Below are 15803 nucleotides of genomic sequence, written 5' to 3'. Positions count from 1 at the left end.
ACATTGTGAAGAATGGGAATTCCAGAATACTTAATTGTGCTCATGAGGAACCTGTACATAGAACAAGAGGCAGTCTTTCAAACAGAACAAAAGGATACCGCGTGGTTTAAAGTCAGGAAAGGTGTGCATCAGGGCTGTATCCTTTCACCATACTTATCCAGTCTGTACGCTGAGCAAATATCAGAGAAGATGGACTATATGAAGAAGAACGGGGCATCAGGATTGGAGGAAGACTCATTAACAATCTGCGTTATGCAGATGACACAACCTTGCTTGCTGAAAGTGAAGAGGACTTAAAGCACTTACTGATGAAGATCCAAGACCACAGCCTTCAGTATGGATTACACCTCAACACAAAGAAAACAAAAATCCTCACAACTGGACCAGTAAGCAACAACATGAAAAACGGAGAAAAGATTGAAGTTGTCAGGGATTTCATTTTACTTGGATCTGCAATCAACACCCATGGAAGCAGAAGTCAAGAAATCAAACAACGTATTGCGTTGGACAAATCTGCTGCAAAAGACCTCTTTAAAGTGTTAAAAAGCAAAGATTTCACTTTAAGTTATGCCTGACCCAAGCCACGATGTTTTCAATCGCCTCATAAGCATGTGAAAGCTGGACAATGAATAAGGAAGACCTAAGAAGAATTGACGCCTTTGAATTATGGTGTTGTCAAAGAATACTGAATATACCATGGACTGCTAAAAGAAGGAACAAATCTGTCCTGGAAGAAGTACAACCAGAATGCTCCTTAGAAGCAAGGATGGCGAGACTGCATCTCACTTACTTTGGACATGTTATCAGGAGGAATCAGTCCCTGGAGAAGGACGTCATGCTTGGTAAAGTAGAGGGTCAGCGAAAAAGTGGAAGACCCTCAACAAGATGGATTGATGCAGTGGCTGCAACAATGGGCTCAAGTATAACAAAGATTATAAGGATAGCACAGGACTGGGCAATGTTTCATTCTGTTACACATGGAGTTGTTATGAGTCGAAACTGACTCGACGGCATCTACAAACAACAACAAGCGGGAGACCAGCGTTCGACTCCTGGCCGGTGCACCTCATATATAGCCACCACCCATCTATCAGTGGGGCTTTGTGTGTTGCTAGGATGCTGAACAGGTTTCAATGGAGCTTCAAGACTAAGACAGACTTGGAAGAAAGCCCTGGTGATCAGCTTCCAAAAATCAGCCAATGAAAACCCTACGGATCACAAGGGTCTGATCCACAACTGATCGTGGGGATTGGGCAGGATCAGGCAGCATTTTGTTCTGTTGTTTGTGGGGTCATCATGAGTCAGGGCCGATTCAGCGGCAACTAACAAGGACAACAATAGCATATCTGTTATATACGCAGTTGTTCTCTAGCCCTTCATTGGCTGTTTTCTCATTGTCCTCTGGGAAGTCGGAAAAATTCAGTCCATTCCATAGATGAGAAAACCAAGACCCAGAGGAGAGTTGTCCAAGTCTGATCCCAGAGCTCAGTAATGTGGCCATCAATGATGTTCCCATTTGGCAGAGAGAAAGACTGAGGCACAGAGAGACAGAACCAAACCAAGCTTGGGCCCACAGCTCTCCACACATTCACACACACCTGATTCCACGAGGTCAGTGAGAGAAGCCTGGCTCCAGCATAGGGGTACTCACCGGTCTGCCTGGGGAAGAGGAGGAGGAGGACAGGGAGGACCACCCTAGCCACCAGCCACTCCATCGGGTCCACGCGGAGCCTGCAGCCCAGGAAATCTCTTGCACCACCGGCAAGGCCCCAGCTACCCCGTCCCCGCCCCGGAACACATTGAAGCTGAGTCAGAAAGAAGATAAAAAAGTGTAAGGTGTGACAGCCCCTCCTGGTGAGGAGTCAAAGCGAAAGAAAAACCCAGGAAGTCGGCTCGGAGGTGGGGGCCTCCCTCCACCACAAACCCACCCAGCCTGGAAACCCCAAACTAGCCCCGTGAGCTGTTGACGCCTGTGTGGGCTGGTCTCCAGCCCTCTCTGGACCTGAAACAGAGGCCAGCGTCCTGGAGGTCTAAGTTCCTTCATCCAACAAGTCTCTAGGAAGTGCCTACTTTGTGTTGGGAGCCAAGAAGATGCCTGACACCTTGTTTCCCAAACTCCAGCCTTACAGCACCCTGGACCCCGGCTCCTGACCCTGGATTCTCACCTCTCAGAGAATCCCTTTCCCAACCAGCAAACGCTCCAAAATGTGTGTGGAGAAGCCATGATTCACACTACGATGTGGATGAACCTACAAAACATTATGCTGAGTGAAGAAAGTCAGATAAAACCACATACTGTCCGATTCCACTTAAATGAAATGTCCAGAGCAGGAAAATGCATAGAGACAGAAAGGGAATTAGTGGTTGCTATGGCTTGAGACAGTCCCTGGGTAGTGCAAATGGTTAAGTACTCAACGACTAGTTGAAAGGTTGGCATTTCGAACCCATCCAGAAACTCCTAGGAAGAAAGGCCTGGTGATCTTCTTCTGAAAGGACACAGCCTTGAAAACCCTATGCAGCAGTTCTACTCTGCACACTTGGGGTCACCAGGAGTCAAAATAGACTTGTCAGCAACTAACGACAACATGACTTGGGGAAGGGGAATGGGGAGTGACAGCTAATGTGTACAGAGTTTCTGTTTGGGATGATGAAAATGTTCTGGAACTAGACAGAAGGTGATGGTTGCACAGCATGTCACTGAATTGTGCACTTTAAAATCGCAAACTTTATGTTACGTGAATTTCACCTCAATTTAAAAAATGTCCGCAGAACCCAGGGGGATTAAGGAAAGGGGTGAGGGTCTCTCCTGGGGGAGGGCATGTGGGGAAACTGAGGCCCAGGCAGGCAGGGGCCTGCATGTGGCCCAGCCTATGGTGAAGAGGTTCTTCCTCCAAGGAGCCCAGCCGAGTGGCAGCTGAGCCAGGCAGGGTCAGGCTCCCAGCAGATCGTGAGGTCAGCGCCACAGGGACAAAGAGGCAATGTCCCCAGCCTGGCACAGTGGGAACAGGGACCCGTGACCCTACACAGGGCAGCCTTCATGGGCCGCGTGGCTCAGGCCGGGGCAAGTGGGTGGGTGGGTGGCTGCTGTGTGAGGCTGGGGGAAGGGGCAGAGAGATGGAGAGAGACAGAGACAGAGGCAGACAAAGATGGAGAGAGACACACACAGACAGAGATGGAGAGAGACAGACAGATGGACTGAGATGGAGAGAGACAGACAGAGAGAGAGACAGAGAGACAGGCAGAGATGGAGAGAGACAGACAGATGGAGAGAGACAGACAGACATGGGGAGAGACAGGCAGAGATGAAGAGAGACAGAGAGATGGAGACAGACAGACAGAGACAGAGAGAGGCAGAAAGACAGACAGAGATGGAGAGAGGCAGTCAGACAGAAAGAGATGGAGAGAGACAGACAGAGATGCAGAGAAGCAGAGAGACAGAGATGGAGAGAGGCAGACAGACAGAGGTGGAGAGAGACAGAGAGATAGACAGAGATGGAGACAGACAGACGGACAAACATGCAGAGAGACAGACAGAGATGGAGAGAGACATAAAGAAAGACAGAAGAGAGAGTCAGAGGTGGGAACACTTGGGATCCCCCTATTGGCCATCCTGAGACCCCTACCCGGGGAGATGCCATCGTCTGCCTTATTTCACAGATGTGGAAACCGAGCCCAGAGATGCCCAGAGGACCTGGCTGGAGGTGGAGAGATAGACTCGAACTCTGAGCCAGAGCACCCCCAGGGAGCTGAGCTTTGCCCTGCGGTAGTAAGGTCCACACCCCAGGGATGTCCCCACATGGCGCTTCCCTCAGTCTGCCCCCCTGCAAAATGGGTTGTTGGTGAAGATGAAGGAGGGAGGCACAGAGGGCTTGGCTTGAGGTGGGTGCTGCCCAGCGGAAAGCCGGTATGATTACTGCCATCATTGTTGTTGTCCCTCTCCTCCCCACAGGAGCCTCTGCCCTTGCCACACCACTCTCCCAGTGGAGAAGCCACTGGAAAAACATGGAGGGAGGGCAGCAGGGATGAAGGAGGAGGGCCAGTGCCAGGCACCGACAGCCCCAGCACCTTGGGTCAGGGCTGGGGGTGAGGAGGGATGTGGGCTGGGGGTGCCCTCAGTGGGAATAGGTAGGGCTGCCTGGAGGAGGGGGCACTTTAGCTGGGATTTATAGAATTCAAGGGAATTCTGGGTAGAGGGCACAGCCGAGGCAAAGGTGGAGCAGGATGAATGTGGCTGGTCTGGGGCTCTGTGAGGGAGAGGAAGCTGGTATGGTGGGCAAAGGCCTCTAAAATGCTGGGCTGAGGGGCTCGGATTTCTCCAAAGGGTGCTGGGGAGCCATGGAGGGTGTGGGAGCAGGGGAAACCACAGCCACATGTGAGGTAGCGTTTCCATCTTTATTGGGGTCACAGTCCTAGGCTCGTACTGAGGTTCACCACATCTCACGTCCCTCCAACTTCCCTGGCCACCTCCTCCAGGAAGCCATGTGGGGCCCCTTAGCGGCCCCTCCCAGCTGCCCCAGAAGTACAGCTGGAATATGCCCCCAGGCTGCCCCACTTTCCATGGCCCCACAGACTGGGGGAAGGGAGGAAGACAGGTTGCAGCAGGTCACAGGGGCCCGGAAATCGTGACAGGAGGAACCGCAGAACTTCCCCCACCCTCATAGCTTCTGCCTCCTCTCCAGGGAGAGTGACTTTCACCCTGAGGAGGGCCAGGCTTCCCTCCATGTGGCCAAGAGACCTCATGCCTGAGGGGCATCTAAGGAGGGTATTGAAGGATAAGGAGGAGTTTGCAAGGAGAAAATCTATTAGTTCATACAACAATCACATTTATAAACATCGTTCACCAATAAGAACATTTTTCATTAATTCATTCAATTTCTGATGCTCCCAGAGGGTCATTTGAAGTGGGTTTTAAAACATATGTAGAAGTTCACCAGGAGGAAAAAATCATTTGTTCATTCAACAACCACTCTCCCTGACGATCCTCACAGAGACATCTAAGGAGGGTTTTGATGGATATGTAGAAGCTTGTAAGAAAAAATTTATTTGTTCATTCAATAAACACTCTCTCTTGTTCATTGAGAGGTCATCTGGGAGTTTTGGAGACTGTGTAGGAGCTTCCAGGTGTCGCAGGGGCATTTCAGATCTCTCTGGTCATTCTCCCTCCAACAGCTCCTCATCTGCCCAAACGAGCCACCCCAGTACAGAGAGCCACTCTTTCAGCCGAAGTCCCAGGAAAGGCTCTGATTGGCTAAGCTTGGTTCATATGTCCACCCTGAACCAAGCACAGTGGCTGAAGTAGGTGGAAGACTCTGATTAGTCAGCCCTGGGTCACATGTTCACCCCAGCCTAGGCTAAAAAAGAACTTGTAGGCAGAACCAGGCAGAGCAGGACAGTCAATCATGACAGGGGGTGAGCTCACCATCACCTAGAGTATGTGAGCTAGAACCTGAAGTTCACTTGGTGTAGGATTGCCAGATAAAACACAGGACATCCAGTTAAATTGGAATTGCATATAAACAACATATATTTTTTAGCATAAATATGTTCCAAGTATTGCATGGGACAAACTTATACTAAAAAAAAATTATTCATTATTTATTTGAAATTGAAATATAACTCAGTGGCAGCTTTGGAACACAGACTGGCAGTTCTTCAAAAAGTTAAACACAGAATTACCATATGACCCAACAATTCCACTCCTAGTGATATACCCAAGAGAACTGAAAACATGTCCACAAAAAAACTTGTACACCAAGGCATATGGATATCATCCTATCACTGACAGCACTGTACTTCAGGATAGATCTTGAAATGTACTTTTTGATGATGAATGCAACGCCATTCCTCTTCAAGTTGTCATTCCTGGCATAGTAGACTATATGACTGTCCGATTCAAAACGGCCAATACCAGTCCATTTCAGCTCACTAATGCCTAGGATATCTATCTTCAGTGTTCTATTTCATTTTTGGCGACTTACAATTTTCCTAGATTCGTACTTCATACATTCCATGTTCCGATTATTAATGGATGTTTGCAGCTGTTTCTTCTCATTTTGAGTCATGCCACATCAGCAGATGAAGGTCCCAAAAGCTTGACTCCATCCATGTCATTAAGGTCAACTCTACTTGGAGGAGGCAGCTCTTCCCCAGTCATATTTTGACTGCCTTCCAATCTGAGGGGCTCATCTTCCAACACTGTATCAGACAGTGTTCCACTGCTATTCATAAGGTTTTCACTGGCTAATTCTTTTCAGAAGTAGACCACCAGGTTCTTCTTCTTAGTCTGTCTTAGTCTGGAAGCTCAGCTGAAACCTGTCTACCATGGGTGGCCCTGCTGGTATTTGAATACCAGTAGCATAGCTTCCAGCATCACAGCAACAGGCAAGCCCCCACAGTACAAAAAACTGACAGGGAGAATGTTCACAATTCATAAAAGCCAAAAAGTGGAAACAACTCAAACATCCATCAACTGATGAATGGACAAATACAATATAGTTGTCTTAGCTATCTACTGCTGCTATAACAGAAATACCACAAGTGGATGGCTTCAACAAACAGAAGTTTATTCTCTCACAGTCAAGTAGGCTAGAAGTCCGAATTCAGGGCATCAGCTCCAGGGGAAGGCGTTCTCTCTCTGTCGGCTCTGGAGGAAGGTCCTTGTCATCAATCTTTCCCCGGACTAGGGGCTTCTCAGCGCAGGAACCTCAGGTCCAAAGGATGTGCTCTACTCCTGGTGCTGCTTTCTTGGTAGTATGAGGTCTCCATGTCTCTCTGCTTGCTTCTCTCTTTTATATCTCAGAAGAGATTGGCTTAAGACACAATTTAATCTTGTAGATTGAGTTCTGCCTCATTAACATAACTGTCACTATTCCCATCTCTTTAACATCATAGAGACAGGATTTATAACACATAGGAAAATCACGTCGAATGACAAAATGGTGGACAATCACACAATACTGGGAATCATGGCTTAGCCATATCAATACACATATTTTGGGGGGACACAATTCAATCTATGATAGTAGTCTATCCATACAATGGAATATTACTTAGCCATAAAAAGGAATGAAGTGCTCAAACATACTAGCGATCAATAAGATGGCACAGAACCAGGCAATGTTTCGTTCTGTTAATACATAAGGTCACCAAGAGTAGGAGCACTGATACCTTCTACAACATGGATGAACTTTGAAAACATTATGCTTAGTGACAGAAGCCAGACACAAAAGACTGTGTATGATTCCATTTATATGAAATGTCCAGAACAGGCAAATTCATAGAGTCAGAAAACAGATTGGTGATTGTCAGGGGCGGGGGGGCTGGAGAGTGACTACTAATAGGTACAGGCTTTCTTTTGGGGACGATGAAAATGTTCTGAAATTAGATAGTATTGATGGTTGCACAACTCTGTGAATGCACTAAAAACCACTGAATTGTACACTTAAATGGATGAATTTTATGGTATGTGAATTACATCTCAATTTAAAAAATCGTATGAGAAAAAAAAATTAAGTGGGCATGCTGTATTTTAACCAGGCAAACCTAAATTGGTGGGATCCTACTGTACCACTTAGTGGATTGGGCCCAGTGACCCTCCCTAGGGTCCCTGTCACCTGAGTACAAACCCCAATGTCCAAGTGAACAGTGGGGCTGCCGAGAAAACCTGCAGAGGCAGAGAGCATGGGAGTCCCAGTGGAAGAGAGAAGGTGGGTACCATCATGTGACTTTGGGCTTTTCCCAGCCTCAGTTTCCCCTTCTGCAAAGCAGGGCTGCACAATCATTGGACACCTGTGAGAGATGGTGCTCATGAAGCACTCTGCCATCCTCAAAACACAAACCAGTAACTACAGCCACTGCCTGTTTTTATAAACAAAGTTTTATTGGAACCAGGGCTGGGGTCTGGGTGAGGTGAGTGAGGGAGGCATGGTTGTGCAAGAGCAGGGTAGGATCACGACTATTTAAAATTTTGATATTTAGCACATCCTGAATTTTGGCATTAATTTTGATTTTTTTAAATACTGCATTAAATTATTATTTATATCAGTCGCTAGTTTGGGTTGTTGTTGTTAGTTGCGATCCAGTCGATTCCAACTCATGGTGACCTGATGTGTGCAGAAAACTGCTCCACAGGGTTTCAAGGCTGTGACCTTTTGGAAGCACCCTGTCTTCCTCTGTGCCTGTGGGTGGGTTCCAACCACCCACCTTTCATCTAGTAGTTGAGCACTTACCTGTCTGTGCCACCTAGGTTGGTGGTGGTGGTGGTGTGTGCCTTCAGTGGATTCCGACTCATAGCGACTCTACTATTTTATCTGAAATTCAAATTTAACTGGGTGGCTGCTTTGGAAAACAGTCTGGCAGTTCTGTCGCGCTGAGGCCAGCAGAGGCCTAGGTTCAAACTCAGGTAGGGGCCGCATGACCCTAGGCTGCAACTCCTTTGATCTGTCTAGGCCTCAGTTTCCCCATCTGTGAAATGAGAAGTTCTGGCTGTTTCCCTCTGGAGTTAGACTACACTCCTCATTAAGGCACTGCTTAACCTCTGCGAACCTCAGTTTCCTCATCTGCAAAATGGAGATGATGATGCTCTCTATCTCTAGGAGGATGAATTGCAAAATGTTTACTTCTGTACTGTGGGGGCGGGGCGGGGCCAGGCTCACGGGGAGGGACAGAGTCAGACCGCGTCAGCTGACCGTGGCCAATGGCGCCACGGGGCGGGGTCTGCCGGGCGGGGCGGGGCCGGAGGCGAGCGGCTGCTTGGATTTCAAGGCCATGGACGAGCCGAGCCTCCTGCGACGCCGAGGGCTCCAGGTGAGGCCCTGTGCCCGTGGGCGGGAGGGCAGAGGGCGCGACCGCCTGGACGCAGCCTAGGCGCCGGGGGCGGGGCCTCCACGGGACGCGGGGAAACTGAGGCCGGGATGTGGGGTGCTTTGGTCGCTCCCTCAGCCCGCTCGCTTCTCAAAGTGCTTTTCTTATGGGAGGAGGGAGAGGTGTCCCTATTTGACATATGGGGAAACTGAGGCTCGGAGCATAGCGAGGGAAGAAGGGGCTAAGGGTTTTGGCTCCCCCCCCCCCACTTCTGGCCAAAGCTGCTAATAATAAAATCAACAACAGCCTGAGCACACACCATATGTTCATCGCTGTATTAATACTATTATTAATGGCATATTGATATTGATTAATATGTATTAATCCCTGCCTTGTGCCTTCGCTGCGCCGCCGCGGTCCCCGCCTCAGCCCACCTTTAAGGCGACCCGAGGAGGTTGGTACTGTGCATTCAGACACTCATTTGTCAGATAAAGAAACTGAGGCTCGAGTGTGGAGGCTAGTAGCCAGAGGTCTTGCAGCCAGCCGGGATTCAATCCTACGTCCTTGACCAGCCGCCTCGGGGCACAAGACGCTGCCGACTGGCCGTGTGACCTGAAAAGGAGGCACTCTTGCTTCTCGGGCCTCAATTTCTCCATTTGCCAAAAGACCCCTACTTTCTGACACAGGCCTCTCGGGTTTGTGTTTGGGAGTCTGCATCGCCCGGAGGTAAGAACGTGGGCGCTGAGGCCTGCGGGGACCTAGGTTCAAACCCCGGTTTGGGGTCGCCCCAGGGTGGCGATTCCTTTGGCCTCTCTTGGCCTCAATTTCCCCAACTGGGAAATGGGAATTAAAAAGCTCTGGCTTGAACCATACCCCTCAGAAGCTACTCGGTTTGCGGGTGGGGAATCTAGGATTCATCGTTTACCCAACAAGCATTTATTTAGACTCCTGTTGTGTCCCGGTCTGGGAGAGACTGCGAGATGTTCTAGGTTTTCTGGGGCTTCCAGCCTGGAGGGGGAGGCGGACGCACGAGCAGCAGCGACCCCATGGAGAGGTCAGCTGTGACGGGGGTCGCTGAGGCGCTGTGACAGTCGGAGGAGACGCCTGACCCAGGCATGTGGGGCAGAGGAGGCAGCCACGGATCGCGGGGCGAAGGGCGGGGTGTGTATTTGGGGAAATGAAAGAAGCTGAGGGAGGCTGGGGTTTAGAGGACGGGGCAGAATGAGGCTGGCAGGGGGTTGGGGGGACGGACGGGCCTGGAGCCTTCGCTGGCTGTGGGGCTACGAACTCGGCCAAGACGGTGGAGAACCATGGGGGTGGGGGAAGCTGGGGAGGGCATGGGCAGGGCGGGCCCGGGGAGGGGATCAGACTAGAGCGGCCGTGGCCAGAGGTGGGGATGGGGAGCCTGGGTGGGAAGGAGGGGGCGGGGCAGGACTGGTGAGCAACGGGGTGTTGAGGGGGGGCCCAGGCCTGGTGGAGCCCCAATTAGACTCGAGCCCCGCCCCCGGCCTCTTAAAATAACGAAACCGCCTCCAGGGAAGCGAGTGGGGGCGCTATTGACGTCAGGAAGCGGGGCCTGGCACATGGCGGAGGGGGGGGGTCGTTCTTTGATGATGAATCCCACATTACAAAACGGAAAACTGAGGCTCAGAGAAGCATAACCACTTGGCCAGGTGTCACAGCATGTAGGTGACAGAGTCGAGATTGAACCCAGGTTGGTTCTGTGCCCCTCCAGACCAAGCCTGCTCTGGCCTCCATGGGGAGAGGGGACTGCTGCAGGATGGAGAGGGACTCGAAGGGATTGGCCAGATGAGTGAAAGCATTCCAGGCAGAGGGCATGGCACTTGCAACAGCCTAGAGGAAAGAACTTGTATGTGGAAGCTAGGAGCTCTTTCCTAACCTTAGAGCTGAGTCTGTAAATGGGGTGACTCTGGTGGGTGACAGGGACCATCTGCTTTGAGGTCTCCAGCACCCATGGAGGAGACTAGACTCTGTTTCTAAGGTGATGGGGAGCTACAGAAGGTGCTGGAGCAAGGGATGACACGCTCAGATCTGGAGGCCGGAAAGACTACTTTGGAGCTAGTATAAGGGGGAAAATGGGAGTCTTGAAGGCAATGGAAAAGCCTGGAACAGAGGACCAAGTGGGAGGTGATGAAAATAATAAAAGTATGGGTCGCGATGAGTTGGGGGCCGAATGGACAGTAGCTAACAACAACAACCACCAAAGTAATAATAACTGATTACCTTAACTAGTGTCTACAAATGCTAAGCACTGTATATGCATATAATCATCCTAACAACCTGTGAGGTTGGTGTCATTATTAGCCCCATTTTACAGAGGAGGATACTGAGGCTCAGAGAAGAAAAGTAACAGCCAGGAAGTCAGGAAGCTGGAATGGGAACCCCACCAGGCGCTTGAGGGTGCACAGATATTGAGGGCCTTAATCTTTGAAGCAGAAGCTGCAGACTCGGGCTTCCCATAACTGGCACCCCAGTTACCTGCCCTGGTAGCACCCCAGCAAATCAGATGGAGCCAATCAGATATCCTGATTGCTAAACTTTGCCGAAAGTCTAAGAGTCAATTCATAAAAGCCCAAGAAAGCTCAGTGGACTCAAGCCCAGTGCTGATGAAGACAATAGGTCTTGATGACCTGGCCAATAGGGCATGGCAGTGTGAGGCATACAGGGCACATCCTGGCCGGCGGGCCCCAGTTTTCATTGGCCTGGGTCAGGGAAAGAGGTGGGGACTGGTTCTTCCTAGTTTGGCTTAAGAAAGGCACAGGACAAAAATTTTTAAAAACCAGATCCCAAACAGCATCCAGGGATAGAGAAAGCAGCCAGAGCTTGTGTCTTATTGGGGCCTGGACTTTGTCACCTGCTACTGAGGAGGCTCCCTAGAAGAGCCATACTTTGAGGAGGCCCTGCTCCCTCATGGCTCGGTTCCACTTTTCCTCCTCCAGGAAGCCCTCTGGCTGGTCTAATGTGGCCCCTGCTTACTTCTCCCTCCCTTCTCTCCAGCTGCACCCAATCTCCTATGGGGCTCTGTGTCCCAGGGGCTGAGTTGCACTGCCACACCTCTGCTTCTGCTGGCTGGGCCTGGACACTTGCCTGCTGCCCCAGTCCGATGCCCCCCTCCTCCAGGAAGCTCCTTGGATGCCTCTAGCCCCCTCTCTTCCTCTGCCCTCCTCTAACTCCTTCAGTATGGGGGATCCATGCCCTGCTCTGTTTCCTCCAGACTGGGGATCTTTGGGGTTTGGCTGAGGCTTTGGGAGGGGGGATAGCATTGCCCAGCCTGGCTGAGCACAGATGGGAATGCCTTAAATATTATTTTTAATGGGTGGTTCCAGGGGGTTGGTGCCCAATCCGCCCCACCCCAGTCTGAGCGGGTGCCTCCCCCTGGGAACAGCTGGTGAGGAGGGGTTTGGGGGCGGAAGCAGATGGTTCTGGGAGCAGAGGGTCCGGGGGTGGGGTCCAACATCCATGGCTTTCTCTCGCCTCCCTCTGCTACTTTACATCATCTTGTAAGTTGGAAGCAAATCTAAACTGGTGGTTATTATTAAACTCACAAAATCATAGTCTTGGCTCTGATTTGTCGAGGCCTCCCCGATGCCAGGTCCTGAGCCTGGTGCTCAATTTCTCCCAGGACCCTATGTAACTTATTCTCTTCCTCAATGAGGAAACTGAGGCACAGAGGGGTTAAGTCACTTGGCACAGAGTCACACAGCCCAGATGTGGGGGATCCAGACTGGGAATCCAGGACTGTGGGGTCTTTGGAAGGAAATGGCTGGACCACTGGGTTCCAATCCCAGCTCCACCGTATTTCACATGGGGTGTGTATGTGGGGGGGATGGGAGTTGGTATAAGATCCCACAGTGATTGGAGGGGGCAAAAGGAGACCCTAACGGCAGTGGTGGTGGTGGTTCCTGAGTCTATGGTTTCTTGCTCTGTACTATAGGTAGTGAGCTCTCCGTCTTCAGAAGTATTCAAGCAGACAGGGCGATCTCAGGGTGGCAGATCAACCTCCTCTCACCCTGAATGGCTCGGTTTTCTGAATGCACGGTAGCTGGGGTCAGGTCTTGGAATGTACGCCCAGTCCCTGTCAACCCCTCCCCTCTTTCCCAGACCCCCACCAACCCCTCCAGCCAAGTCGTCCCTTGCCCGGCGGCTGTCGGCGCCCCTCCGATTGGCTGCGGGGGCCGCTGACGTCACGGGTTGCCATGGTGAACGCCCGGCTTGGGATGTGGGCAGCCCCGGGTCCACAGAGGTAAAAATAGTCCTGTCGCTGCCACCCTGGTGGTGGTGGTGGGGGCCAGAGACTCGGATTCCCGGCCCTCCCTCCGCTGAGAGACGTGGGCAGCAGGCTTCCCTCCAGGCCTCAGTTTCCCCGGCCTGTAAAACGAAGGTGATCAAAATATCCCAGAAACCAGGATGGTTTCCGCGTAGGCCCTTGCTGGGTTCCACAACAACAATAGTAATGGCTGATCATTCTTACCCCGGAACCCTGCCTATGTTACCTCCAAATTCCAACCTACTGCCCTAGAATCAGTTTCTACTCACAGCAACCCTATAAACCAAAAGCCATTACCGTCAAGTCAATTCCGACCCATAGTGACCCTACAGAACAGAGTAGAACTGCTCCATAGTGTTTCCAAGAAGCCCCTGGTGGATTTGAACTGTTGCCCCTTTGGTTAGCAGCCAAACTCTTAACCACTAGGCCACTGCAGCAATACTATAGTGCTGAGTAAAACTGCCCCAAAGGGTGTCCAAGCTGTAAATCTTTATGGAAGCAGATTGCCACATCTTTCTCCCTGGACCGGCTGGTGGGTTCCAACCACTGACCTTTTGGTTAGCAGCCAAGCGCTTAACCACTGTGGCACCAGGGCTCCTCACCTCCAAATTACTAATGGGGAAGCTGAGGCACAGAGAGTACTAGTTACTTGCTCAAGATTGCACAGCCAGGAAGGGACAGATAATAGAATTGATCCTGACGCTAAACTTGTGCTACACAGCCTTAGAGAATTTAGAAACCCTCTTGGGCAAGTTGTCTGAGGGTGGACTCAGGGTCAGAGTGGACCGCATGCCCAGGGCTTTCTGCTCTGCATGTGGTGAGGGCACCCAGGGGAGGTACGGGCTAGCTCACTGAGCTCTAACAGGGTCTTCAAAAGGGGGTGACAGGTTAGTACCCTTCCCCCTACAGTTCACCCAGGCCCCAAATCTGCATAGTTTCTGCAGAGGGTAGGGAGAGAGTGGCTTTCAGATCTAAGAGGGGAGAGCCAACTCTGTAATCTACCTTTCCTCAACAGATTATTAGGATTTAGCCACTATTGACAAACTTCTTTATAAATACAACTAATTTGTTATTTTGTTGTTGTTAGTGGCCATGGAGTTGACTCATGGCAACCCAGTTTGTGCAGAATAAAACTGCTCCATAGGGTTGTCAAGGTTGTGACCTTATGGAATCAGATCACCTGGCCTGACTTCTGAGGCACTTCTGGATGGGTTTGGACTGCCAACCTTTCGGCTAATAGTTGAGTGCTTAAACGTTTGCACCACCCAGGGATAATTTGTTATTTTAAATAACAAAATTATTTTTAGTGCAAGTAGGGTAAGAACTGGGTGGGGAGGTAGACTGGGAGTCTGGGAAGGCTTCCAGGAAGAGGAGACACTTGAGCAGAGGGATGAGCTGCAGTTAACTAGGAGCAGAAGGGAAGGAAGGAGGTCCTGGCAAAGGCTCTGGGGCAGGGCTCAGCCCAACATGTGGAGAGAGCAGGAAGAAGGCTTTGTCTGAAGCTGGGTGAACTGGGGCCTGAGTGGTCGGTGAGGCAGGTAAGGGGCCACAAAGGGCTTGTTTCCCTGGGAATAACCCTTATTTTCATCTCATTTCAGAAGGAGCTGAGCCTGCCACGCCGGGGACGTGGGTGAGTTCACCTTAGGCCTGGTGGGCTGGTGGACTGGGTGGGACTCTGTGGTTCTGGGTGCAGATGTTTCAGCAGCAGCCATCAAACTGTGAATTTATTTAATGATTACAGCATTGCCACTCACCTTGATCCTGCCTTGGTGTTTGCAAAGTGCCTCACTAGGCCCTCCCATGGGAGGCCAATGCCAGTTTGCAGATGAGGAAACTGAGGCACAAAGGGGCTGTGTCACCAGCTAAAGAGCATCCAGCTTGGGAAGGGAGGGAACTTGTCTGGAATCCAGAGTCTAGACTGTAGAATTCCAACCCCAGTATCCTAGAACCAGCTTGCACGCCTCCTGTGATGAGGAACTCACTTCCTCATGGGCAACCCAAACTCAAAACCCGTTGCTGTCTAGTCAATTCCAACTCATAGCGACCGTATAGGACGGAGTAGAACTTCCCCATAGGGTTTCCAAGCTATAAATCTTTATGGAAGCAGACTGCTATATCTTTCTCCCACAGAGCAGCTGGTGAGTTCAAACAGCCAACCTTTCGGTTAGCAGCTGAGTGCTTAACCACTGCACCACCAGGGCTCCTTCATGGGGAACAAGGGTATGAAATTCGTCTCCTTCAGGAACCACATCAGTGTTCCTGTAGGTTGGCATTTTCAGATCCCAAAAGCACAGAGAACATTTTGTTCAGTGCCTTTGCCCATTTGCAGATGAGGAAAGGAAGGTCCAGGGAGGGGGAGAGAACTGCCTTGTGCTGGCTAGTGGTCTTGGTCCCTGGGTGTTGTGAATGGTTTGTGCTCAACCGCTAACTGAAAGGTTGATGGTTCATAATCCACCCAGTGGTGACATGGAAGAAAGGCCTGGTGTTCTATTTCCGTGTAAGATTACAGCCATTGAAAAGCCTATGGAGCACAGTTCTACTCTGTGGGGTCACCATGATTCAGAATTGACTCAACAGCAACAAGTTTGGTGGTCTTGGAGGTGTGTGAGTATGGACACCCGCTCCTTGGGAGTCATGGTTTCTTAAGCTGGGGGTGGGAATTCCACTGCCCTTCAATAAAATCATTCTCTCAACAAACATTTTTCGAGCACCT

The 15803-nt window shown here is 50.7% G+C and overlaps 1 protein-coding gene across 1 annotated transcript in view; it reads right to left on the bottom strand.

The window, feature by feature from the left end:
- Positions 1-1715, bottom strand: part of IL12RB1 (interleukin 12 receptor subunit beta 1) — a 25318-nt gene extending 23603 nt beyond the window's left edge. The window contains exon 1 of the mRNA XM_023738749.1: positions 1652-1715. Coding sequence (XP_023594517.1) covers positions 1652-1715 — 64 coding nt within the window. The remainder of the gene's footprint in view (positions 1-1651) is intronic.
- Positions 1716-15803: the final 14088 nt, after the last annotated feature.

The sequence above is a fragment of the Trichechus manatus genome, unplaced genomic scaffold (assembly GCF_000243295.1).
Source record: "Trichechus manatus latirostris isolate Lorelei unplaced genomic scaffold, TriManLat1.0 scaffold00122, whole genome shotgun sequence".
Lineage (NCBI taxonomy): Eukaryota > Metazoa > Chordata > Mammalia > Sirenia > Trichechidae > Trichechus > Trichechus manatus.
Note: the sequence above shows the minus strand (reverse complement) of the source record. Positions and strands in the feature narration are given on the sequence as shown.